The 27,449-nt window shown below is 33.1% G+C and overlaps 1 protein-coding gene across 3 annotated transcripts in view; it reads right to left on the reverse strand.

Annotated features, from left to right (window-relative positions):
* Positions 1-27,449, reverse strand: part of CDH8 (cadherin 8) — a 314,915-nt gene that overhangs the window by 47,282 nt on the left and 240,184 nt on the right. For all 3 annotated transcript variants that reach the window (XM_039888875.1, XM_039888873.1, XM_039888874.1), the window contains 2 exons: positions 13,685-13,806; positions 248-365 (listed from right to left, as the gene is read on the reverse strand). In XM_039888875.1, coding sequence (XP_039744809.1) covers positions 248-365; positions 13,685-13,806 — 240 coding nt within the window. The remainder of the gene's footprint in view (positions 1-247; positions 366-13,684; positions 13,807-27,449) is intronic.

Consider the following 27,449-nt stretch of genomic DNA (forward strand, 5'->3'; position numbering starts at 1 on the left):
TAAAGTCAGGTGAATGAGGTATGCCCTGGGATAAAATTAACTTTGTCATTAACAATTTTCTTATCTATTGTTTCAATGTTAGAAAGAGGAAGTGATGTAATTATCACGTCATTAAACTGATAAGCTGGGTTTCAACTGCTTGCGGGTGAACAAAACTTATTTTATTGACATTTTCAGTCATATTATGAATTCACATCCTACTTTCCAATTTACATTTTACTCTCTTTCACAATGCTAATGTATTTACCTTCATTTTTCTTGATGGTAAAGTTCGGATTGTTGACCATTTCTGGAAGAAGACTGTATAAGAAATAATGTCCATTTTTGGGATCATCTTTGTCCATGGCACTCACTGTCTGAATGACCTGTAACATAAAACTTGACATCAGCATTTCCGATGACATCAAAAGATTTGAAATGCCCTTTAAAGCTGAGTGACATCCCTTTTGGTCCAAGGAATCTTTTTTTTTCAGTTTTCTAAGTTGTCATGATGGTTTGTGTCAATAAGGAGAAACATTCATCCCTTTAAAACCTCAGCTTTGATGAGCTGATGAAAATTAAAATCATTACCTTTCCGTCTATTTGATGTCTGGGGCTTGAAATAGCATATTTCAGGGTATTTAAGAATTCCACTGGGCAATTGTGGTTTTCTTTTCAGTTTGAGAGTATATGGGCATGTAGAATGAGATTTGGGGTTGTTATGATGATTGTAGTGTGGCTTTTGAGAAGGTCTGGGAGGTAAAGGACTTAAATCTTGAATCCTCATGATTCCTTTTTAACTTTACTCATCAGATTGCACGTGTTTGCCAAATGGAATGTTCCTCAGCACAAACACCATTGCAACAAGCCTTTCCGAGCAGTTACATCTGTTCCCACCCAATAACGAATACTGTTTTTAAAACTAGGGGATTACACATGCAAACAATGCTTTGGAGTGTATCCTGAGATGAATAAATTATAGGGATTAGGAGAATTACCACTGTGCAGAGAGCTGTTTGGATAGATACACATAGTTGGAATCGGTGCCGGTTGAATGTGCTTATTTCATTTGCAAAGCTGCATTAACTTGGCGCTAAGTTATTTCTTCGGATGTCAGAGAATTAGTCTAATAATTCATATTTATGATTCTGTGATATTAATCACTTCAATATGAAACACCGGGCAACAGCTAATGTAGAAAAAAGTATAGCTTATACTTCTATTATAAATAACTACAACATAATTTCTACAACAATTTCCTATCAAGCATGACAGTCAAGGTGATATCAAATATACCATAAAAAATTACCAGGGAAATGCTCTCATGTTTATGAAATTTAGAGAATGTAACGATGGTGCCTAATATCTCATGTCTATTTGAACAAGTATGTCCCATTCAACTTTGGCAATTTCATTAAACAGAAAAAAAAAAAAAGGATCACTTCTTTGTAAGAAAGCAGCAATATTGCTTTCTAACTTAGCACCTAAACAAGCATGAGACTATAATTTCAGAATACTTTAACACCTGTGGAGAGTCGCATTGTGTCACCCACATGCTATATGACAAGTAGTATATTAAGGTTATTTGAGGCATAAATGAAATAATTTCTCTGTTCTATTTCTCTGTTTTAAACATTGAACGTATCTTTCTCTGTAGATGTTTTACTTTTATGAAGGACCTTATGAAATGTCTTAAATTTGTACTTAGCTTGAGTAACAATATAACAAAAAATAGCACAAAATATAACTCATGGTTAAGACAGAGGTAGTCTTTAAGGTGATGGACTCTGAAATAAAGTTGCCTTGATAGAAGTCAGAATTTCATCCTTTACTCATGGAGTGACATTGAGGAAGTCACTGAACTGACATTCAGTTTCCTTTCATTCCTAAATTGCAAATAAAAAGAGTACTTTTCTCATAGGGTTCTCTTGATTATTGATGTAAGTTCATGTCTGTGTCAACATAGCGTTCGGTTTGTAGTAAATGCTCAATGAATGTTAGTCGTCATCGTTAGTATTTTTTTTATTAGGATAGCTATCATTTATTTATGACCTAGCACAATGTAATGTAATGACTTTGATATTACCGAAATAGGGACCTGACCTCAGCAGATTCGATGAAAATGTTATTATAATTATTATATCTAAACACCTAGTAGATTTACCTTGACATTAAGTGCAGAGAGATGCCCTAGGGTTCCAGTTTTATAAAAATGAAAAAATAAAAGTACCAGAGATTGCTGTGAAACACAGATAACACTTTCGTGGACAGCCTACATGTACACATATTTAACAGGAGAATTTGATAAGACCCTTTTTAAAGAAAATTGTAAAGAATAGAAGTGGAAGAAGTTCCTCGTGAGCAGGTGTAGCATACTCTTCTTTCTCTACCAAATTTTGCTTCAAAAGGATTTCAATTCCCAGGTGCACCTGTTGAAGAAGTAACTCCTAAAGTGTGTGAGCATATGTGAAGAATAAGGACAAATGAAGAAGATTTCTTGGTATTTTGTGGTGAAAATCATTCATAACTAAACATGTCCTTACAGTATATTTAGTGGAGAGAGCGCCTCTAAGTAATAGCATTCCTAATATTTCTAAGTAATCTATGTGAAAAAGATTCCTGCACCCTGGTGAGTGCTTTTCCATGAGCCATTTGATTAGTTAAGACACAACAACCCAAACAAAAGATGTAATAATTTAGCTTACCTGAAGTAAGGGAGAATAGTTACCTGTCATACCACATTTAAGAAGTCTGTTTTAAACATTACACCTGCAATGAACATGTTTTTTTTCTCTCCATCATTTATTTAAGACAGTATTAATTCTGTTAGACATTTAACTTTTTAAGCCTACTCAACTAGGAAGTCTCAGGATAGGGCCTAGAAATTTGCATTTTAAACGGTCTTCTAGGTGAGTTTGATGTATGCTTAAGTCTGAGAACAACTGTTTTGAGCCAAGGGAGAAGATTGGTGTTCACAGCTTCCTCGTTATTATTTGTTAGGAAAATTTGTACTGTCAATCTCATATCATGCTCAGTGTGTGATGACGTGTTGAGGAAAAAGTAATGAAATGATAAATCTTTAAATCAACTTCTAAATATCCCATGAACTAGTTATGGTTAAGGCTTTGATTTAAACCATTTTTGACACTTCATTTTATTTTAATGCAGATGGCCACTGCCTGGTCATTTTATCTAAAAGTAGATGCCCAATAGATCATTTGAAGGACTTTATGCTATTAAAATGCATTAAGATACACATATTAAAAAGGCTGAAGCTTTCATTGATGTAATAACGTCTGAACGCACTTAGCTTTAATCAATAGAAGAAAAAGAACAGATTTATTCGAGGAGGCGCTCCTCCATGCAAGTAGATTTTAGAGGCACACTGAGTAGATGGCAAATGAAAACCGCAAATATTTCCCACTGTGAGCTACTATGACAGCAATTAATTTTTAAGTAATTGGACAACGATTTTATGGAGATTATATAAAAATTTCTAGAGAGTTCACTTAGGAGATATATATAGTATGTAGATAAAATGTTTTCTTTTATGCAAATAAAGTTAGGATACAATTGAAAAATCTAATCTTTAACAATTTATTGTGGATTAATTTAAAGGGAGGCTGAAAGCTGATATACATCTCTATCAGAAAAACAAAGCATATCTGGATTTTGGAATAAAGAAATGAATTTCAGCGCCATGCTTGGATTTCTATGGGAACAGACTGTTTTATTTCTTGAAACTACCGATTTGAAATAACCTTTCTAAGACATCAAACTAAAAAAAAATTGAAAATTGTGGGGCCATATCATAAATTCTGACTGCTTTAAAAAAATGTTCATTGTTTATCAACAATACTAAACCAAAGGTAGATCATTTTATTAGAATTTATTAAACTTTATTTTAAACTATTTTATTTTAACTCAAAAATATTTAATAGAAGTAGACTATCACTATCTTTAGTAAATGTTTAAAACATAAGCAGAAAAAAAATCAAACAAACAAATAAACAAATGCAAGCAGCCAGCAAACAAATACATTTCTGATGATCTGATCTGTTAACAACCATAAAACTATCATGGAATCTATTAGAATATCCCCTATGAGTTCCGGTCTGTTATTCATTGATTTGTTTTTAGGTGATGAGTTGGTATTTTGTTTTGTGTGTGTGTGTGTGTTTTTTTTTTCTCTCACTGCTATTTAAACAGTGTCTGGCACATGGTGGTTATTTAATAAGTATTGTCTAAATGAAAAAAATGATTAATAAATAAACTGTTAGGCATGTTTTAACTATCACTAATTCTTACATAACCTTGGGAGGTAGGTATGAAGAGACTTATCAGAACCCTAGGACATCAAAGGGATTATACATCACATCTACTGCTAAATATATTTGATAACAAACTCCCAGCATCCTCCTGCCCCAATGTCAGGATGCCTTAAAATCTTGTTCGCAGATATACCTTCTGTACATGTATTTTAGTTAAATTGGGCCTTAGACCTTCGATATTTTAGAGAGTGCATAAAAATGAACTCTGTCATTTTTGCTGCTCATGTACTTTGTTTTATGGGTATAAAGGTTTCCTCCTGATTCTGACTGTTGGCATAGCCAACGGAGGTTTAGAAATCATAGTTCTTTCTGCATGTAGGCAAGATGAGAGAGGACTAATTGGTTCTAACTTTCGGAATGTTTTCCAAGGCTTCTGGAATATACATCCATTCTCCAGAAACACTCAGCAATGATAGCCAAGATGATATCTGCAATCACAGCACACCGTCACTTTCTCAGGTAAAAGTTACTTTTTTCTTTCTTGGCAAATCTTTCTGTAGTGACGTGAATCGGGAAGTGTGGGAAAGGGGGCGAATGAGAGGAGAGGAAGTCAAAGGCAGTGCAGAAAGGACAGCAATGGTTTTTGGTTTTCTATTCATTCTTCTGCCATTATTTCCAGTTTATTTCTGATTACCAATGTTAGCTTTCCTGAAATACTAACTTCTGTTTCTTAGAGTAGTAGGTTTAAACTTGGGAAAGGAAATAAATGATTCGTGAATGAGCATCATAATATTCCAACCTCTCAACTTGAAAGTAAACTTGAAACAGAGACTAAAGGGACATTTACCAGAAGGGAGGGGGTTGAAGGATGGGTGAAAAGGGGAAGAGGAATATAGCCAATAATACTGTGATAAGTTTATATGGTGACAGAGCATTACTAGAATTAGTGATGTTATCACACTGTAAGGTATAAACACATCAAATCACTATATTTTGTACCTGATAATATAATCAGTATAAGATTGCATACCAACTATACTTAAATTAAAAAAAAAATAATAATAAAAAAGAAAGTAATATTGTATAAATCATTTATCTTTAAACATATATGATGGGAAAACCCATAGTTTTCATCAGATTATCAAGGGTGTCCATAACTGAAGGAAGCAAAATAAAACAGGTTAAGAACCATTCTTTGAAAAAGGGGTTTTGGGAAATAAAAATTATGCATATAAGAGAAACCAAGTTATAGCAATGATGACAAATTGAAAAAAGAGAAAATATAGGGATTTGAGAAATTATGTTAAAATCAATACAATAACCTAATTATCCTCAATTATTTAAAAATTGTATCATATAGTTCAAATATAAACACCATTTATATCCATTTAATGAGTAGTTCTTGGATATTTTTAATAATTTGCATGGCAATCCACTCTCTACCAAGACTTCTTTTCTTACCCAGAGTGTTTTCCCATGTCACATATTTTTGCATGAATACATCCTTGTTTTTAAAAAGTATTAGGTGGCTATTCAGAGCATATACCTTAGGAGTCTGACCTATGGAAAATACAACAGGAAAATGTAGATTAGATTTTATTTGTCCGTTTTAAACACTTAGTGAAGTCTTCAGTCCTCTGGATAGATATTTGGGACCTATACTTCATAAACTCACTGTAGCACTTCCAACATTTTCTAAGGTTTCAGTCTTTCTCACTTCCCTTTCCACGACTGAAACTAAGTTGAGGTAAAATGATACATAGAAAGGACTACTGAAAAGTATGTTTACACAAAGTTTAAATTTTTTAGTTCTTCCTGACTCATTTTCTTTTGCTGGACTCTGCATGTCTTATGTGTGTTTTGTACACCTCTGAAATGATCAATATTTTAAAAAAATCACTCTATTACTTGCTTTGCTTTGAACTTCTCATGAGTAGGATAAATCAACCGTTTTTAACATAGTTTGAAAGTCTCAACTCTCTTTTTACTGTTCTCTCCATCTTCCACTATATTATTTCAGAGGAATATTTCCTGATGTCTCCTTAACATTATACACATTATTACCTAGGCTGGAAATGTCTCCTATCACTTATCCTCCTGAAACAAAATTTTCCCAGTGGGGTTCCACTAGTTCTATAATTTTCTCTGAAGGAAATCTGCAAGATTTTATAATCAACTCTGTTGGGTAAATGCCAAACACCATATAGCCCTTTGGTGATTCATATGTATTTATAAATGCAAGGGAATCAAACAGTTAAACAAAACCAACAGAAGATAATATTATTTAACTTTGTTTAAGTCAGTGGTTCCCATCATTATATAGATCACACACACACACACACACACACACACACACACACACACACTATATATTGACATGTTATACCCAACACGTGTTTGTCAGACACTCAATTTAAGAAATGTTATCCTCCAAAATTCCATATAAGTTGTAAAAATCTGGAAGCCTTCTTCAATCTCAACCTCTTTGGGAAGGTGTTGTGTCTATACAGCTTGTTAGTTATAGCACTGTTTCCATTTGGTTCTCTGTCCTTCCAATAATATGTCATCTCTTCTTTGTACCAGGTCTTACTCAATTTATGTCACTAGCCCAAAGCCTAATTCCTTTTACGATCAATTTTACTTTCTTCAAAAAGGCATGTTCATCAACATGGCTTCCATGAACAACTGGAAACACACATACATGTGTGCTCGCCTCACTTTCATCCTAAATTCTTATTCAGTAACTTACAGGTTGAAAATAAAATAAAGAGAAGACATCGGTCTGCAACGGCCTAAGATTTTTAAACAATCCTTTGCACCATTTTCTCTGCGGATCATCAATCTCAATCACGTTAGGGGCCAGAATAAACCACATGGAATTTAGAATCACACAAGAGGTTCAGCCACTGCATACAGAGGCTGCAAGGATGACTTTAGAAAAAGATTTAAACAGTATGTATTCCTGAAAGCTGATTCCAGTGTATTTGAAAAAAGTAATTATATTAACCTACCGATTCATGTGGAGAGGAATGAAGTAGAAACCCTTCCTTCATTCTTGACAAATAAAACACTTGTAAATATTTTACAAAAATAAAAAAACCATTTTGTGAGAAAATGTTTTACAGGAAAAGATTTATTCCAATACAGGAAAATAGATTGTCCTGTTATATTAATCCATTTAGGGATTATTTATAGTGTTTTGTGCCAGATAAAACCTCATAAATATATAACAATAACAACAACAATAAACACAACAAAAACATACTAATAAAATATATTTTGCTTAGACTATGAAATTAGTTAAAATAGATAACTATAATTAATTACAATTATTCATGAGCAACTGATATTGAGGTAGATATCCCTAAATTATGAGTTTAAACTAGCAGAGAGTGAGGCCCAAAGTCAGGAAACTAATAAATTGTAGAGCTATGACTCACATTTTAATGGTTCTAGTTTTAAACTCTTCCAAGATATTGTTCACTTATGCTTTTCCTTCTGTCAAAATTGTCCTCTAACAGTCATACCTCTCCTAATGACTCTTGAAATATGTTTCGTTACATATGATCTTCTCAAATATTGTTTTATGCATTCCACTAATTTACTATCTCCTTAGTCCACCCAAAATAAAATGAAAATAGTCCTTTATGCATTTTGTTGAGGCCCTCAATTTCACGCATTTTAAAATCAATCCTGTCTCCCTCATGTGTATACAGATAGATCTTGGAAGATGCCTGCCAGCATGAAAGTTAAAATTAAATCTCCTGTATTTATTGTTTCATGAGTGCTATAAAATGTCACAATTACATTTCATTGTTTCACATTTATTATAAAAAGACCAACAGAAACTAAAAAAGTAAATAAAATGAAGTAGTAAACTCATTCATTGCTGGTGTTTATCAAGAGATCATTATCTTTACTTTTCTTATTAAGCTTTATTTCTTTTCACTTAAGGTTTCAAGGAATGCTTTTGAAAAAAGTGTGTTACTGGTCACAGGAGTTATTTTGTTCTTTTGAAAAATGCTCACTCTTGATCGAATCTTATTTTTATTACTATTTTTCTATGAAGTGTGTCGGAATTTCAAAGTCTGCTTCCTTAGGAAGCACTGTGAGATCCTAAAAAGTGCAGAGACTTGGGCACTTGCAAGAACAGACTTCAAAACCCATCTTTGCCACTCTTCATGGCCTCAGGTAAACCCTTCCTTACTCCTTTTCAGCCTCAGCTCCACATCTGCAAAATGTGGTTGTAACACCAAACTCTCAGATCAGTGATGATTATATGTTAGATATCTGTATGTATTATTTCTTTCATGTAAGCATGCAATCACTTTTGCAATCACTTCCCTCCAACTCCACTGCCACCAACTTAGACCAGGCTACCGTTACTTTTAAACTTACAGTCTTCTTAATGTTCTTTCTGCTTAATCGTGGGTGCATGTGCCCATGTAGATTATATTCAAACATAGAACTTTTTTTGTCCAATCTCACTCTTGCTTATTACATTCTTCTTATTATATTTATTATGCTTAGCCACAGCTGTTTTCAATTCTTCAAAGAAACCAAGGTCTTTCTCCCTTCAGGTTCTTTGCACAAGCTTATCCTGCTGGCTAGAAGGTTCTGGCTTCCACTTCTCATTTTTTTTTTTTTTTCCAGTTTCAGACTAAATTATACCAATTTAAAAAGTAACTTTATCTGATAACATTATATAAAATAGATCTTTGCTTTTTCTTTGTTTTCCCCTGACTCGTTGCATTTATGTTTTCTTTAACCCAGTTTTCAAAATTTAAATATTTATTCATTCAATTTTTTTAAATTCCTCTTTCTCATTAAGTTCCATTAGAGAGAATACTTTCTTGTCCTTTTCATAGTGTTTCTGCAGGTCATATTACAATATTTATCATCTTGTAGATGTGCAATAAATATTGTTCAATATATAAATGAATGATTTTTCATTTAAAGAGGTTAGCTTGTGCACTGTATGTCTGTGAGTAGAACAAGTTGTTTCCATGGTAATATCTGAGAAACTAATTATTGAAATATTTGTCACTGCTGAATGAAATGAATTACAACCTTGATTTAAATTTGTTTGTGAATATCCATTATATGTCAAGCATCAGCTAGATATGTACCTAGAAATATAGGCTATTCACTTTTTTTTTTTTGACCTATGATATAGCAAACTTTATATGCTGTAGTATTGGTCAGGGAAAGAAGGGATTAAAAGAGGCAAACCAAAGTATTTTTTTTTAAATCTAGACACAATTAACTTGATGCCAAGTAGTACACCTCAACTTCTATAGATGGTAATGAAGCTTAAATTATCCTCTACTAGGTTTATTTACAGTAACAGGGGAAGCTCCTTCCTGGAGGAAGAAGAGCCGAAGCAGTCTGTCACCTAACTCACTCTCAAATAATAAATATTCTGAGACTAAACAGGAGACCTTGACTCAACACCTAGAAATACAACATTTAGTCCTTGAGTCAATGAACCATCTGGAGCAAATTATCTCAAGTCTGTATGTATGGTGAACAAGAGGCCAAATCTGAAATAAAATTCTAGAAAGATCTTATGAAGGGGATAAGATGTAGAAGAGAATTACAGAAGGCCCTCTATTTCTCTTTCACATCTGACTCTGAGTATGGCGGTATCAGGCACAATGAAGGAGATACTGGTTTCTCCACATCTGTTCCTCCACCCCTCCAGCCAGATTACCGTTCTCTTCAGACAGAATTTGAGTTATCCCCAGCTGACTCCTTTTCAGCACTTGAAACGTCCTTTTCAGAGACGTTTCCTGTCTCTGGTGGAACGTGACCTACATTAAGAGGTCTTTTCATTAAGATAGCTCCATTTCCCTTATCTCCTTGGCCTCCTTTCTGCCTACAGAATTTGAGAAATTTCCTTGTAATTTTATCATTTATTATTATTATTATTATTATTATTATTATTATTGTTTTGTTTTGTTTCCAGAAAGAAAACTCTCTGAAGAAAAAAAGATGATGTTTAGGGCATTGTTTGCCACTAAATCCCCAGGACCGAGCCAAGCACTGGAACACAGTTTGCATTCAATAAATATTTACTAACTGATTAGTAAGTTTATCAAGTCAAAATGTATAACTGACCAAAACCGACCATCCTATTAGACACATGAACTGTTAGTCATAGGTTTTGCATTCTAATCTTGAGATCCTCAGTCCACACTCTCATTTCTGCCTTGGCCATTAGAGAGGCATAAGTGGAGAGGATCTTTTTCTTCTTCCTGTTAGACCGAGGGCCAAGTAATCTGCAGTTGCCTCTATCATGCCGTCATTGAGTTAGGGACTAAAAACATACGTCATCTTCTATCTTTTGGCTTAAAATAAATTACCTATAACTACTGGAAATAAAAAAGTAACTAGTAATCAGAAAATATCATATTAACATTTACTTATGTAATGGAGGGATTATTTAAAAGGATTCTAATCAAAAGGGATTCACATTGATTTTTTATAATAAACTGTGAACTATTTCTCTGTGTCATGGGTGGCTATTACTCTCTTAAGGAAACAAATTTAATCTAAATGTCATCTTTCACTTTAGAATCATGAGAAGGTAGTAGGAGCAATTATGATTTGCAATTCTACTTTCAAAGTGCCAGTTTTATCATAGATGTATCATAAACTGGGGAGATCTGTATTAGAGAAAAGTGGCCTCTTCTTTCTCTGTCTCTCTCTCTGACTTTTTATTTAAATGAGTTTAATACAGTGGAAAAGAGTCAAGCACAATAGAATTATCTGTCACTGACATTGGTTTTCATTTTGTGAGATGTTTTAAAAACCTCTTTACAAAGGCTCTCTCAGTCCAGAAGTTTTCAGACTAGGTTTTCTTAATGGCTTGCCCTTGATCACAGCTAATAATCACCAGCTGCACCATCTCCTAAGACACTGACCCCCGTAATCCATACCTTCCAGCCAAACCAGACAATTCCAAGTCACCTGCACTTCTTTCTCTGAGGCTGTTGTAGAGCAGACTTTAACTATTGAAAACTATTGAGTGACTATGACTTTAGTGCTAATTCAGTTTTTGACATTTGTCTCTCATGAGTGTGTGATCATCTGATAATGAATATTCTAATTTCTAAGTGAGTCGATGGTTTGTGTGGTATTAGGAAAGACAATTAAAAGTGTATCTCTGCTGAACTTATATGAGTGAATACTAGTATAGGTAACAAAGATGAATTTTGGAAAACATTAAATATAAAAATGAGATACTGAAGCCATTAAATGTGACCTAGGAATGATGTAATGAATCAAATATGAGTTCTGACTAGCACAAAGGAATCAGAGAATTCAGGAGATGTTTGAATGACTGCATGTGTATAAACCAGTCAGCCATATGTCCAAAATTTATGCTGAACAGCCAAAGATCTGATCTCTACATGTAAAAATGAACTCTAACAAACGTGCCTAAACAGATTCATTTGAGGATAATCTAGTGCATTGGACACACACACAACATACACATTTCTTCACAGGAGTCATTAATTTTGATTTGCAAAAATCATAAAACAAAGAATCAACTTTTCTTTTTTATTTTGATCTTCCATTGGAAAGATGATGAAACAATGCATTTTTTTTTTTTTTCTGAGGATAAGTACTGCTGAGGAATCATTAAAACCTTGCAAACAGTCAAAATCCACCGGGTAGAACTCCAAATTTCAGGAGTTTCAAAGGCATGCATGTCAATATCATGAGCGAAGCCACTGTTGAACTTTTGAAATATCAGTGCCATTGACTCTCTAAACTTGCGTGATGAGCTTTGCATGAACAATGGAGTTTTATTTAAATTATAATGCATTTGACAGATTCTGTATGATTGAAAGCAGCTGGCTTACAAGTCTGTGATTGGCTACATTACCCCAGCAACGATCTGGCTCACATAACCATATCCTTAAAACTGACCTGCATATATTTTATATATTTTGATTGAACTGTCTCTGCCAACTCAATCCATCAACTTAGCTAAATGATATTTACTGCCATATATATAGCATATACATATGGCATACATACATATAGATATACACACACTCCATCCTTAAAGGACCACAAATGAAAATGGTCTAAACATGATAGTTAGAGGGCATTTCCACATGGTAAAAAATTAAGAAACATTTGAACTAATGTTAGAATGTTAAAAAAAAAAAGAGTATATCACTGAAAGGCTAATGCTTTGATTATAACAATATTTATGATGTTTAGGTTTTCTGAAATTAATCAGTTTTATTATTACAATTTTAGTTTTGCTCTGTGCATGTGTATGTCTTACTTTGGTACATGGAAACAATACTAATCCTTCAGATATATGAGAGTAGTCTAGAGGAAAATGTCCACTGTTTTATAGGACGGTAACACATGGACATTTTTGTAATAATTAAAAGTATAGAGCTACAATGCTATTTCTTTTTTTAGGTGGAAAAAAATCTGACTCTTGTCAGGTAAACTGCTCAGCAAATAGTAAGTTTAATTCCTAACACCCACATGAGGCACAAGAATAGTTGGATTAACAACTCCAGTGTCATGCTGTCAGCTGCTGTTTATTTAAATTAAAATGTCACCATCCAGAAATAAATTAGGAAGTCGAAAAACGATAAATTTCTTAAACATACAGTACTTTGGCACCTTGTTAAAATAAATCTATTACATTTGTGGTTTTTAGAATTTTACATAGACTATTTCCATTTTGACATTCAGAGTATAGCAGGTTTTGTTTTTGTTTTTATACTTCTTTCTTATAACTCTCTTCCTCCTCCCTCCCGCACCACTTCCTTCCTCTGTCTCTTCTTTCTTCCTTCTTTCTTCTTTTTTATCTCTCCACCTCTCCCCCCCTCCGTCTTCATTATCCCTATTTATGCTATATGAGACAGGTAGAAAATATGCCATCAATACACGATTATCAGATGCTACACTTGCATGTGTAAAACATGTTGTTTACCTTATATTTACCTAAATTATCTACATTTTTACAGATTTCAAAATTCACTTCCTACAACTTCCTACAACTAGTCATCCTGGGTTCCACTATTATGTGTTATTCCTATGTTTGTTGTGAAACGAGCATGCCCTCCCTACGAGCTTTTCCCTCACTTCCTGTCATTTGAAGGTTAAATTTTTGTCCCCATCACTCTAATACCGCCCCGAGATATTTTAAGATAGTTATTTGGCTCTGGGCTCACAGCACAGCAGGCTATTCCACTTCAGGAGCCAATTTGGTCACAAGTAGGAAGAAAATTAACATCTCAGAAAGAAAAATACTCCTTCTCTGTTCCCATTTGGATGTTTCTTGCCTGTGACTTTGCAGATCATAAATGATGCAAATGCACACTATAAGGCAGGTTAATCAAATATGAGACAGTTGTATACAAACATATCAGCATTAACAACATGGAGATATTTACTTGGCCGGGTTTTCCATTTTCACATAAAAATGCCTCATATTCGGATGCGAATTCAGGGGCGTTGTCATTGACATCCAGCACTTTTATAGCAACAGGTACTCGTGATATCTGACTGTGGTTCCCTATGGGAAGGAAAAAATAACATCAGCATGGAGGGTATTTCATTTTTAACGTGCAACTCAACTTTCTTCTTGAAAGCATGTGTGTCTGTTTCAACTTCCCTTAATTGGGGTGTTTTCAACGTGGTGATTATAAAATCTGACCACTCATTGAGGAAAAATATCAAGTGCTTAACTGCTTAGCTTGATAAAGACCACCTCTGAATAATTAAAAGAAGTTTCTTTGATGAAGAAAACTTCATTTGATTGATAAAGTCCATTATACAAAAGAAAAAAATGCTGTATGCAACAAAGTTTTATCACTTTGTTTATCTTGGTTTCCCTACAACCCACTTTTGTACTTTTGCTTGTTGGGCTGGCTATATTTTAAAGATAAACATCAAAACCCTAGCAAAAGGCCCAAACCAAACAATTATTGAGAGAGTGTCCTTAACAATGATAAAAGGAATAATGTTAAAGACGGGGAATCATATATTTTATGAATTTTATTTTTTATTAAAAATTGACCTTGGGATCTTTTTGGATAAGTTAAGCCCAAGTCATTTTAATATTGTTTTCATAAAGATTTTCATCATTGTAAAAAGATAATAATCTTCTAATCTTTCCAGGTTAATTCCGATAGTAGAGAATTTAGTACTTAATCTTTAATCCTTAGGTCCTTAAATTTAAAAAGTTATACAAACACACACACACACACACACACACACACACACACACACGCACAGAAATCTGGTCCATTAATACATTACTGACTTGAGACATATGATGATTTTTCATTTGTAATAAATACAATACAGTTTGACCCCAACTGTACGATTTTTTGATCTCATAAATTACACAGAACGGATTGAAAAGAGCCAATTATTTATTTGTGTTTCTGTGGTACCCAATATTTATAAACAAGCCAAGAGGGGGAAAGCGTTTGATTTTTGAATATGAAAAAACAGACTTGCATTTGATATATCAAATTTTCTTTTTGATAATTGGTTAAATTCAGACCTCTAAAACCTTCGAAGATCTTTTTTTTTCTTGGTTAAATACAAAGGTATTTCTAAGGCACACACTAAATGACCATAGCCTTGTTATACATTTAGAGTTGGTTAACACCACTGACAATGCTACAAGGTTTAAATTGAGTTAACTGTCATGGCTACTCTCCAATATTCTAATTCGATTAATCATGGATGGATGGATATTACCCCGTGGAATTCCAACCGCCCCAATAATGAAATAACCTCACTTCCCAAAACTCAAGCCAATGACTTTAAATGTGTCATCTGATATTTCCTTTTTCTTTTATTTTCTTATGTCTAATGAATTATTCTTTTTTCTAATTTTTATTTTTCGATTAGAGTTGACACTTAATATTATTTTATATTAGTTTCTGGTGTATAGCATAGTAGTTAGACGTTTATAGAACTTATGAAGTGATCCCCCCTATTAATGTAGTACCTACCTGGCACTATACATGGTTATTACAATATTGTCGACAATATTCCCTATGCTGTACTTCATATCCCTATGACCATTTTGTAACTTCCAACTTGTACTTCTCAATCCCTTTGCCTTTTTCGCCCAGCCCTCTGACCCCACTCCCATCTGGCAACCATCAGTTTGTTCTCTGTATCTGTGATATACCTCCCAAGTTTCCATGGAAGGGGCAGTTTAAAAATATAACACAGGACCCTAAGATAAGAAACTTACACTATATGCTTTATCTACATGAATGAGGTAGATAAATAAAGTATAAGGTATGATTATAGCCTTAAAGATTTAGATCTCTTTTCTAGTCTGACAAAGAATTGAAGAGCATCTTCTGGAGAGTAAAAGATAGTATTAGCGTTTGCAGTAGACAAACAATGTTTGGGGCTCCATCTTTGCCTCCGAGTATCTACATGATCCTGAACAAGTTATTTGACCTCATTTTATTTCTGAGGAAAAGAAACTCAAGAACTTAACACATTATTTACAGAATTATGATAAATATTACATGAGAAAAAATTAAAAGTGCTCAGATAGTATTGGGCACATAGTCAAGGGCATTTTAGCCTTTGCCTTTTGTAATTATCAGCATCATCAGCATAATGCATAATGAGTATTTACTACACATAGTGCAAGATATTTCACATACAGCTCTTTAGTTCTCACTAAAGAACTATAAAGTAGATAATGTTATTCCCATATTTTAGATGGAGACTAACACTCAAAGGATTATATTGCTTTACCAAAATTATTCAGTTAAAAATCAACTCCAAGATGTAGTTTTGGCCTCCCAACATAATCATTTTCACAGTACAATACCAATGAAGTTCAAAACAAAATATATTTGTTTGTTTGTTTGTTTGGGTAACTAATCATTGTCATTTCCTCAAGAATGCTTATAGGCTTGTTATAGATATTTACCTCAAGTTTGACTGCTATTTGAAATTTGAGTACAAATATCAAATGCCGAACTGGATATATCTCCTGGGTTGTACCACCAATATTCTCCAATTTGCATTAACCATCTACAAGGCTCCCAGAGTGACCACACAATGTAACTTATACATTGTTGCTTGTGGTACTTTTAATTTAACCAAGGCAGAGTCCCTTTAATTAATTTTATTGTATAATCATCCATATTACAACTCTAAAAACTACTGCTTGCTTGCTTTCCTTCCTTCCTTCCTTCCTTCCTTCCTTCCTTCCTTCCTTCCTTCCTTCCTTCCTTCCTCTTCCCTCTTCCTCTTCCTCTTCCTCTCTCTCTCTCTTTCTTTGTCATTCTTTCCATTCTACATCCTAGACTGACTCTTGTGTGTATATATATATGATTACGGAAGCCTTCTACTACTGTATTTTTTCAATCTCTCTAATCATTTAATTAATAAATAGCCAATGATCAACACAGATTTAATGAACTGTATATATATAATAGTGAATAATAGATGCATAGTGTTAGATAACTGTAAATGTAAAGATAAGCTATCATATTCCTTAAACACGATGTTGCTTCTTGGGAAGTGAAGAAAATGTTAAACTTACTGAATCAGATTCACTGACAATGATTGATTAGGACAAAACTAATGAATATAATATTCTTTGTCTTCCCTCTTTCTCATACTACATGTGTATATGTACACATGCATGCACACACACACCACAGGCAAACATGCATATACAGATTTAATTTTCATAGTTTTTGCCAAAGAATAATTATGCCAAGCCCCATGTTCTTAATTTTTCTCTCTTCTCTTTTCTTAATCTCATGGTTAAAATAAATTGCAATGGTATCTTAGGTCTAAATCATCAATAGTTGATAAAACTCAAGCATAGAAGGTGGAGAAGCTCCATGAGTTTCTCACTGGAATAATTTTAAGCATTAAAGTAATACACGATTTCTCATATGTAGTGTCTGGGGTGAGTTGATACTTAACTATCCAAGAGCCCAGATCCCTAGACTAATACCATCTAATTTTTTTTGTTAGATGTAATGTGGGATTGGGAGCTATCACTTCATACTGTTAGAAGATCACAAATAATAGAGAATATTCTTTGATTCTGATATTTAATTTGTCTCAGAAACTCTACAAGTAAATAATTTACTTAAATATATTGTACAATGGGCTTTTCATATGATTATATTTTCTTCTTTGGTTTGGCATGTCAAAAACTCAGAACCAAATTTGGAATCCACTTCTCATAGCTGTAAAGGATCTCATGGTGTGCACTTTATATATTGTTTACCCTAAATTGAATATATTTCCTTATAATTATTTAACGATTCCCCAAATTGACTAAATTAATGTCTTCTTAGATAGTCGAATGGGATAGGTTTCTAAGTGTTTCATTTTAATTTAGTTTAGTTTACAGTCCACCTCAGTAAACAAAATTTAAAAGAAACAAAACTTAAACTCTATACCCTGACCCTGAAAAGTGATATGCTAGTAGAGTATGAAGAGATGGTTAGAATTTCTGTAGCCTTAGTGGTTATGTAAAACATGCTGGGCAGTTTCCCCAAACTAACCATAATATAATCTCTCCTCTTTCTAATTGTTGAATTCCTTGTTATTCTTTAAGATTCAGCCCAAGCCACTTCTCTTCCAAAAAGCCTTTTAACACATAATTGAGTTTTGTTTGTTCATTTGTTTCTACTTTTTTTTAAGACTCGTGGCATGATAGCATGAGGAATGCCATAGACCCCCCAGAAAAACTGGTAAAAATTATTAAAAAATAAATAAAGTCCATGGAAAAGTTCCTAAGGGCATATTGAAAAACAATAGCAACAACAACAAAAAGCAGTTTTAGAGAGTCTGTGGTATTTGAACCAAGATCTGCTCACTCCCTCCACCCTCACAGCTCAGCAAGATGGGAAGTAGACTCCAGACCAACACACTCAACAGCACAGGGCTCCCACTGCTCCAACCTGTTAGTCCAGGGCTATCTACCCAAGAGGGGCAGGCTGTTAGCCATTCTCATCCTGCCCAGATATCTGTGGCTGAGGCAACTGCGGGTGGGGGTAGCTTTCTTCTGCCAAGTCCCCAATTCATTTCGCACAGTGTCAGTAGAAAGCTGGGGCCCTGCTCATGCTCGGCATGGCTCATAAGGGGGAGGTTTCATGCTGAGAGAGGAACCAAGAAGACTGAGGCTACTATCTCCCCTTTCCACAGGGCACTCAGCTCCTAAGCAGAAGTATTACTTAAAAATATGCTCCAGAGCCATGGCTCAGGTTTCGTCTGGGGATGGGTGGAGCAGCATGGAGCGGAGAGCTCTGAATCTCTCATAAAGGAACCGACTCCATTTGCAAAGGAATGTGAAGAAGTCCAAACCTATTGATGATCTCAAAACAATGGAGGTTGTTGCGAAAGATAAATGGGAGAAGATTGATAGATTGAGTAGATTTGGAGATAGAGGCTAAATTGTAGGCCAGATAGTAGCCAGCTAGTAGGCAAAGACTCAGCTGAGAGAAAGCAAGGCATTCCTTGGCTGGGGCTGCATAACTCCAGTCTCCACCTTCATGGTAACAGGGCTGTCTCCTCTTCTTCCTGTGTCTTCAACCCTCTAAGAACACTTGTTATAGGATTTAGGGACTACCCAGGTAGGCCCTAGAATGCTCATCTTAAGATCCTTAACTCAATTACATCTGCAAATACCCTTTTCTAAACAACAAATTCACACCAGTGGGGTTATGATCTGGACATATCTTTATGGGGACCATAATTCAACTCACTACAACTCCTCTTCCCAAAAGCTAGGACAATTGTGACTGAATAGAATGATACCATCGTAAACTTGTTCTTGTCCTAGAAAAAAAAAATGTGGAATTAACATAGTTGTCCATAGTTTCTTGGATTAATTTTCCAAAATATTATAAAAATATAAGCTCAAGGAGGTTAAATAACTGGTAACCCCCCTGAGAATTTTGATAACACCCTTTTGTCTTTCATTCATTTATACTTCCATTGTTCTTCTCTTTAGTTGTTTAACAAAAATTTACATCTGTATTCCCAGTTACTAAGACAAAGCTCTATAATCAAGGGATCTACAAGACTCAAGGAAATATCACATTATCATCGTTCGTTTATGTCCCCATCTACTCTATGTGCTATTCCTTTACAAAATGCTATGGAAGAATACAGGAAAGAGAGAGATTTTCCTATAGTCACAGGTAATATTTAAAAGAGGAGCTGGCCTTAGAATTAACTTTAAATAATGAGTAGAAATATCCTAGGTAAAGAAAGGTGGACGAATCATTCAGATAGAGCAAGCCATGTGTAAAAGGCCCAGAAGCCCAGATACCATGCCATTACCAAAATAATCAGTAGCTCCAACTGTGGGAGCATCCAGAGAAGTGGCTGGCGGCAACCTCAGGACAGAAAGTTGAGAACATATCAAAAAGAATCTTCTGTTATATGCTAATGAGTATGAGCTATATCATTTGATCATTGGTGAGCCCTTGAAATATTTCTTGAAATTTACCATTTTAGAAGTTGGAAATAAAGCAGATTGGCAAGAAAAGTTATAGTTATTTTATTTTGTTTTCTTAAGTATATAGATGTCCCAGAAATGTACTATTTCTTGAGTTTAAAAAAAAGAGAAAAACAATAAAATAAATAAGAAACTAGTATCCCGAGTCTTTTAAATATCCCCCAAATGTGTTATTGTTATCTATAGTAAATGAACATGCATGTTTAAAATGATTACAACTTACCATAATTTTCAACACAAGTGTCATATTTAAACGCTGAAAATTCACTTTTATCTAAATTAATGAAATGATCGCAGTTCAAACTTTAAAAACATTATAGGGCAATAAAATTAATTAGACAAGCTTCTAAGAAAATTATTCATGTCCTTGGTGACTGGCCCCAAAATGTTTGTCTTTCATCTGATACACAAACATTAAATATAAAGATATTATAATTAGAAACTTGATTAGCATTCATTAAAGATTAATTTTCTAAACACAAGAGATGTGACAAAGCCGTCTAGAAGGAAAAGCCCATTTCAATTGGCCACAAAAGTCATACTCTTTTCACATATGATGAAAGAAAAGGCTGAAATGGCACCTAGTATAAACAACTTCTTGACTTCTACCATTGGAATCGAGTGACTTCCTGTCACCTCTCTGTCACACAGCCTCATGAATTGCCCATTAATTTTGCCCTTTTATAATCAAAGGTAATGGAACACTGCCAAGTCTAAGTTACTTGGGAATTTGCTTCTAACTAGTTTCCATAAGCTGCTGTTCTGCAGGAATCGATCGAAATAAACAGCCTCTCCTTTTCAGTCTATGAGAGAAAAAAATGATTTGACAAATTTAGATATACTGGTGAGGCTCAATAAATAATTCTTGAGCCTTCAACAAACAGAAGGGTGGAAGCCATGAGCAATAAATTACAGTCAACAGGGGAATGCAAAATAAGAGAATTTATAATTGAATGGGGGATGGAAGCTTATAAAATAGGAAGCTGTGAAGTGAATATATGATAGAAAAGACAACAATTTAAGAAATTTCGAATGAAACATGGGAATTCGAAAGGTCTTAGAAAAATCATTTCAGTAGTGGATTTAGGCTCTCTAGTGAATAAAGAGAAAACTTTTTGAGGTGCATTTTGCCCATAAATGGTGAGATAATTTCTAATTCACTAGTGATAGTTTATCATTCCACAGATGTTGAGCATAGAAACAAGTTAGAGTATAATTAACCAATGGACACCAGCAGGGTAAAAATGCTACTAGGAATATTTTTGACAGGGTTTTCTCTTTACAGTATTGTTTTTATGCATTACCTTTATACTCTCATGGCAACTGTATGATGCTCTGGTTCAAATACAGTCTTTTGACCCCCTCAAGAAATGTCTGCCTTCTGGTGTGCACAGAGGAAAGAATTGATCATGAATATTTTAATAATTTTTGATTACTATAGGATTGTGAAAAATCCAGCAAGCCAGAGTATAAAGAAGAATCCCTCTATTTCACTCCTTGAAATCTCAGTCATATTTACAGGTGGTTTAGAATGAAATTAGAACTTTAATCCAATTGGAGGCTTTTGTGTCAAATGAACCCAACTTATGAGTCATAGCATTTCTATTAACCAAGTAGTAGCTCTCTCAAGAAAGGGGAAAAAAAATGCTTTCTCTCATTGAGGAAGTTGTAAACTTAGACATATTTGAAAATGTCTTAAATTCGCTGGACAAAATGACTCTTCAGTGGTCACTTGACGTTGGTTAAGTCCTTTACTGACCACTATCATTTTTCTCCACTGATGGTTAAAAAGCATGCCACCTGGCTACAGTGTTTTCAAATGCTCTCTAAATGGGGAGAAAACATGTGGGTCTCTTATTTTTGACATTTATCTTACGCAAACCTGGAAATAGTGGAGTCTTACATTAGGGACTTGGCAAGTTCCCCACTACAACTTTTCCCTCCATATCCACAAAGAACCCCAATCTCCTTTCTCCAGCTCACAAGAGTTGAGAGCCTGGACAAACAGGTTGGTACCTTTATGGTTGAAAAATGTTGACCCTATGGGAAAAAGTTTTAGAGCCATTGAGGTGAGATCTGACTTTATGAACTCTTAGATACTATATTTTTATTAAATGTAAAACTTTAACAGTTACATTCTAAATAAAGGCAATACATAAATACATGTATGCATATAAAGATAGCTTATATGTGAAAAATTAGTACTGAGAATGGAAATATTACATTTTCTATTTTTCTATTAATGTTATATAATATTATCTACTTTTAATTTTTTATATATGCTTACAAATTTTTTATTTTTCTGTTGTTTATGTTCTCTTCTGTTTTGTTTTGTTGTTGTATGTATGTGTATATACATAAGTGGTTTTTATTTGTCTTAAGGTATGGCCCTTCATTCTACTGTGTATTGCTTTTGCTGAATTTGTGACTGTAATATATTGACTTTCTCCTTTCACAGGTCCAGTTTGTTTCTATTTTTTTTTATACATCTCATTTTTCTCCATACTATAAGAGGTAAGGAAATAAAATTCTATAATGAGTTTATTATTCACTATGTCTCTTTTGGTAATCTAAGTCTCCTTAGCAAAATCTCTAATTCTATTCTGCCAACAAATTGCATTACGTTTCTATTACTAAATCCCTGTGTTTTTTTTTCTCCCTAATTATTTCAAATAGGATTGATTCAAGATTACTTGAACTAAATTTCTTGAGATTATTTTTATAATGCAATTCAATTTAAACCCCTTATACATTAGAATCTTAATTAGGGAGACTCACACTTTCAGAGGAATTAATATATAGATTTATCTAATATTGTTTACATTCTCATTCAATACAGCTTACAATAACAATTGTGCCCCTGATACACACACACACACACACACACTCACAAGCACACATGCACTTTATTAGGGAAGAAAACTAATATCGTAAACTACCCAGCATGTATCGCATATTTGTTATATATCTCTTGGAAGTTTACTGGGTTACTGTGAAGAATTTTTTTTTCCTCAAATGAGGATATGATTTCAGGGCATGTAATCATATCCTCAAATGAGGATATGATTTCAGGGCATGTAATTTATATGAGCTACATATCACAATAGGTAGTAAAAAAGTATGATTTTGTCGACATCCAATGAGCCCAAAAAAGGGTATTACATAGACTCCAGCCTGCCCATATTCCTTCAAGATCTGTGAGCAGTAAAGCTGAAATATGAATCCAGGGTTAGCTGACCAACAAGTAAAGAAACACATATTTAAAAAATAAATAAATAATGAGAGAAAGTGGTGAAGAGTTAAAGAAGTACAAATTAGTAGTTGATAAGAGGGTCACGGGGATAGGGAGCACGGCATGGGGAATGCAGTCGGCAGTAATGTAATGGCTAGGTGGAGAGCCAGAGGGGTGAAGGAGCAATCATGGGGATCATTTCATAAACTATATAAATGTCTAACCAATGTACTATGTAAGTGAAACTAATATAAAAAAAAGATGCAAAAATAAATAAATAAATAAAATAAAAAATAAAAAATAAAAAAAAAACCTGTTTATTCCTCAGAGGCTCTCTTTAGTATAGCACTTGAAAAAATAATCTTAAAATTTTTTATTGTGGTTTTAATATGGATCACTTCCCAAACAATTAAGAACGATAATAAACTAATAAACAACATGAAAAGAAAGGTCAGATGATTCCATTAACATGGCATTTTCTACTAGTGAATTTATATTTAGAAATATAATTGTCACAATTTTTTAAATTCTTGGAGTGACTTCCTTAAATTCTTTTGCCTGAGCTCAACTTTTGTAGTGGAAGCAAGACATTCAAACAATAAAGTTCATAAATCTTAAGATTTTATTCCAGTGTATTTTTATAAAATGATCATCTTCATGTAACCATCACCCAGCTCGAGATATCTAATATAACCAGCATCCTCAAATCCTCCCACGTACCCCGTCTCAGTCCTTATGCCCCTCAAAGTAACCTCTACTCTGTTTCTTACATTATATTAGTTTGTCTTCTTTAGAACATTATACAATTTAATTATTATAGTGTATATACATTTGTATCTGGATTTTTTTAGCTCAATATTTGTTTATTTATTCATATGGTTGCACAGAGCTATACTTCCTTCTTTCTATTGTTTGGAAAATAATTTTATTGTATAAATATACCACAACTCATTTATTTATCCTCTTACTGGCAGATATTTGCGTAGTTTCAGTTTCATACTCTTCTGAAAACTGCCACTAAAACTATTTAGTGTATTTCTTTTGGTGCACAAATATTTATTTACATATTTAAGAACAGAGTGAAAGATTATAGGCTATGCATCCATTCAGCTTTAGCGTGTGCTTCCAAATGTTTTTCTAAGGTGGATGTACCAATTTATACTACGACTAGCAATGTATAAAAGTTCACGTTATTGCACATCTTCAAAAATACTTGGTAAAGCGAGTAATTTATTACTTATTTTGAATTTTAACCCTTGTAGAGGTATGCAGTTGTATTTCAGGTAGACTTTAATTTGCAATATCTCGATGATTTGATACTTAGGACCTATTATGCTTATAGGCCACTCGGATATCTTCTTTAGTGAAGTACATGTTCAAGTATTTTATCATTTTAAAAATTAGATTGTCTATGTTTTCCTAATTGATATACATATCATATATTGAGAATATGAGTCATTTGCTAGATTTAGGTATCGCAATACCTTCGCCTGTTCTGTGGCTTGATTTTTCACCCTCAATAGTGTGTTTTGATGAACACAACTTGTTAATTAAATAAATTGTCTTTGCTGTTATTTACTTTAGTGCTTTTTGCATTTTATTACTTGCCTAGTCCAGATTTTGAAAATTCTGTTATCTTTTATAAGGCATATATTTTTACTTTGCACATTTACATTACTAATCTATCTGGAGATTACCAGTATTGATGGTCAGAGTTACAGGTCAAGGTTCAGTTTATCTACTCATAGATATCCAATTCATCATGAACACAACTGCAAGTCCATCTATGGCATCTTTGTCACAAATCAGTTGGGTGTTTTAATATAGGCCTGTTTCTGGAATTTTCTGGTCCATTGGTGTATTTTTCTATCTTTATATTCATACAACCCTCTCTTAAAAACTATATTTATAATAAATCTTCATAGATTGCAATTATAAGATCAATACTTTTATTTTTCTTTTAAAATATATTCTTTCTTATTTTCCCTTTAAATTTCTATGCACATCTGACTATTATTTTCCAAATTGTGTATGTGCACGACTGCATGTGAACTCACACACACACACACACACACACACATACAGCTGTTGCAATTGATAGTGCAAAGAATCTACAAATAAATTTTAAGAAAACTGACATCTTTTACATTTGAATCTCCAAAGAGTGAATTTCATATATACTTCATTTATTCAGATCATTTTTCATTTCTCTCAGTAATATTTTGCAGTTTTCTGTTTAGAGGTCTTGCACATCATTGATTAGGTTTTGTTACAATTTGATTGAAGTCTCTTTACTAGATAAGTAGTGTATTTTATTTTCTAAACATTGCTAGAAAATAGAAATCTGATTATTTTATAATAATTCTAGCCATCATGCAAACTTTACTTATTATTTATAACAGTTTAACTGTAGTTCATTTTTCTTTTTTATGTATTCAATCATGTTTCTGTGAATCGTAACAACTTTATTTTTCCCTTTCCAGTATTTATACTTTTATTTTTTACTTGTATCCAATTGTACTGACTAAAACCTTCAGTATAACTGAATAAAAGTGGCAAGAGTAGACAACCTTATCTCATTTCCAGTCTGAGGGAGAACACTTTCAATATTTTACCATTAAGCCTGATATTTGCTATCGTTTTCTGTAGCTACCCTTTATCAGATTAAGTTCTCTTCTATTTCTAGTGTACAAAAAGCTTTTTTATGAACAAGAGATGAATATATAAGATTTTGTGCATCTGTTGAGATTGATCTTGTTTTTTCTCTTAATATTTTATTATATTAATAGATTTTCAAATATTACAATCTGTCCTTGTATTCCTTGGGTGCAATATTATATTTTTATATTAGTGGTTTTGATTTGTTAATTTCCTACCTAAAATTTTGTTTATGAGAAACAGGCTATAATTCTTCTTTCTTGTAATATTCTCATCAGGTTTTAGCATTAAGATTAGTCTGGTTTCCTGACATGAGGTAGAAAATGCTCCCTCTTTCACTTCTCTCTAATAAAGTTTGTGTCAGGTTCATTTGGGCATGAAAATTTATGCATTAAGAGTTTGTAATTATGTACTCAATTTATTCAATAGAGAAAGTGATAGACATATTTTTTCTTTTTTTATTTATGCCTGTTTGAAAAGACTATATTTTCAACTTAGCTTATTACATATATGTTTTAAAACTTATTGGCATAAATGTGTTAGTAATATCCCATTATTATCTTTTTAACATCCATAGAATCTATAATGTTTCCTTCATTGTTTCTGATATTGGTAACATATACCTTTTCTTTTTTTTTTCTTGTAAGGTTTTATCAACTTTATTAATCTTTGCAAATAAACAGCTTTTGGTTTTGTTGAGTTTCAATACAGTACATTTGTTTTTGATTGTGTTATATTCTATCCTATATTTATCTTCACTTCTCTACTAGTTTTTAATTTTCTGTTCACTTTTAGTTTTTTCAAGTGGATACTTAGATTATTGATTTTTAGCATTATTTCTTTTCTAATTTAGATATTTAAGGCTAATTTCCTCCTAGAAACAGCGTTAGCTGTATTCCACAAGTTGGGCCATGTCATTATTTTAAAATTCATTTTTAAAACACGTTAATTCCCTTTGTAATTTTCTTCTCTTTTTCACAGATCATTTAGAGGTGTATGGCTTAATAATTTTTTGTTGTTATTTATTTCTAGTTTGATTACACTATGTTAAAGCATACTCTGCATATGTCGAGACTTGCTTTATGGCCCAGTTTTGGCCAATTTGGGTGAATGTTTCAAGAGTATTTGATAAAAACAATTTTTCTCTAATTTTTTAGTGTGGTGTTTTATACATTTTGACTTGATAAACTTACTAATCATGATATTTAAACACTTCTATCCTTACTAATTTTTTTTTTGTTGTTGTTTAGTTGTTTGATTAGTAGAGATTTATAGGTTAAAATCTTTATCTACAAGTATTGATTTTTATCTCTCTCCTTGTTTCTGTCAGATTTTTATTTTATGTGCTTGGCAAACATATTATTTGCCACATACAAATTTAGGATTTTTATATCTCCCTGCTGAATTTAATCATTTACCATTATAAAATTTTCTTTTTTAATATTTTTCCCCTTTGTGTATGCATTCCTTTAGCTTGAATTCATGTAGATCTTTTATCTTTCAGTCCTTATATTTAAGGTTTATCTCTCATAAGAAACATGACTTGAAAATTGGTTGCTTTTTGCTAGTCTGACAATGTCTATTAATTTAAGTATGTAACTTATTTACCTTTACCGTGATTTTAATATATCTGAGCTTTAATTTTTTTAATTCATTTATTTATTTTAATTAGTTTCAAGTATACAGTACATTGGTCAGACATTTATATGGTTTTTAAAACTACGCCTCTAACCTAATTGCTCTTTCTTTCCTCTGGTTTTCCACTTAGCCAATATATTAATGCTAACTGCAT

Source organism: Pteropus medius, unplaced genomic scaffold (assembly GCF_902729225.1).
Source record: "Pteropus medius unplaced genomic scaffold, Ma_sr-lr_union100, whole genome shotgun sequence".
Taxonomy (NCBI): Eukaryota; Metazoa; Chordata; class Mammalia; order Chiroptera; family Pteropodidae; genus Pteropus; species Pteropus medius.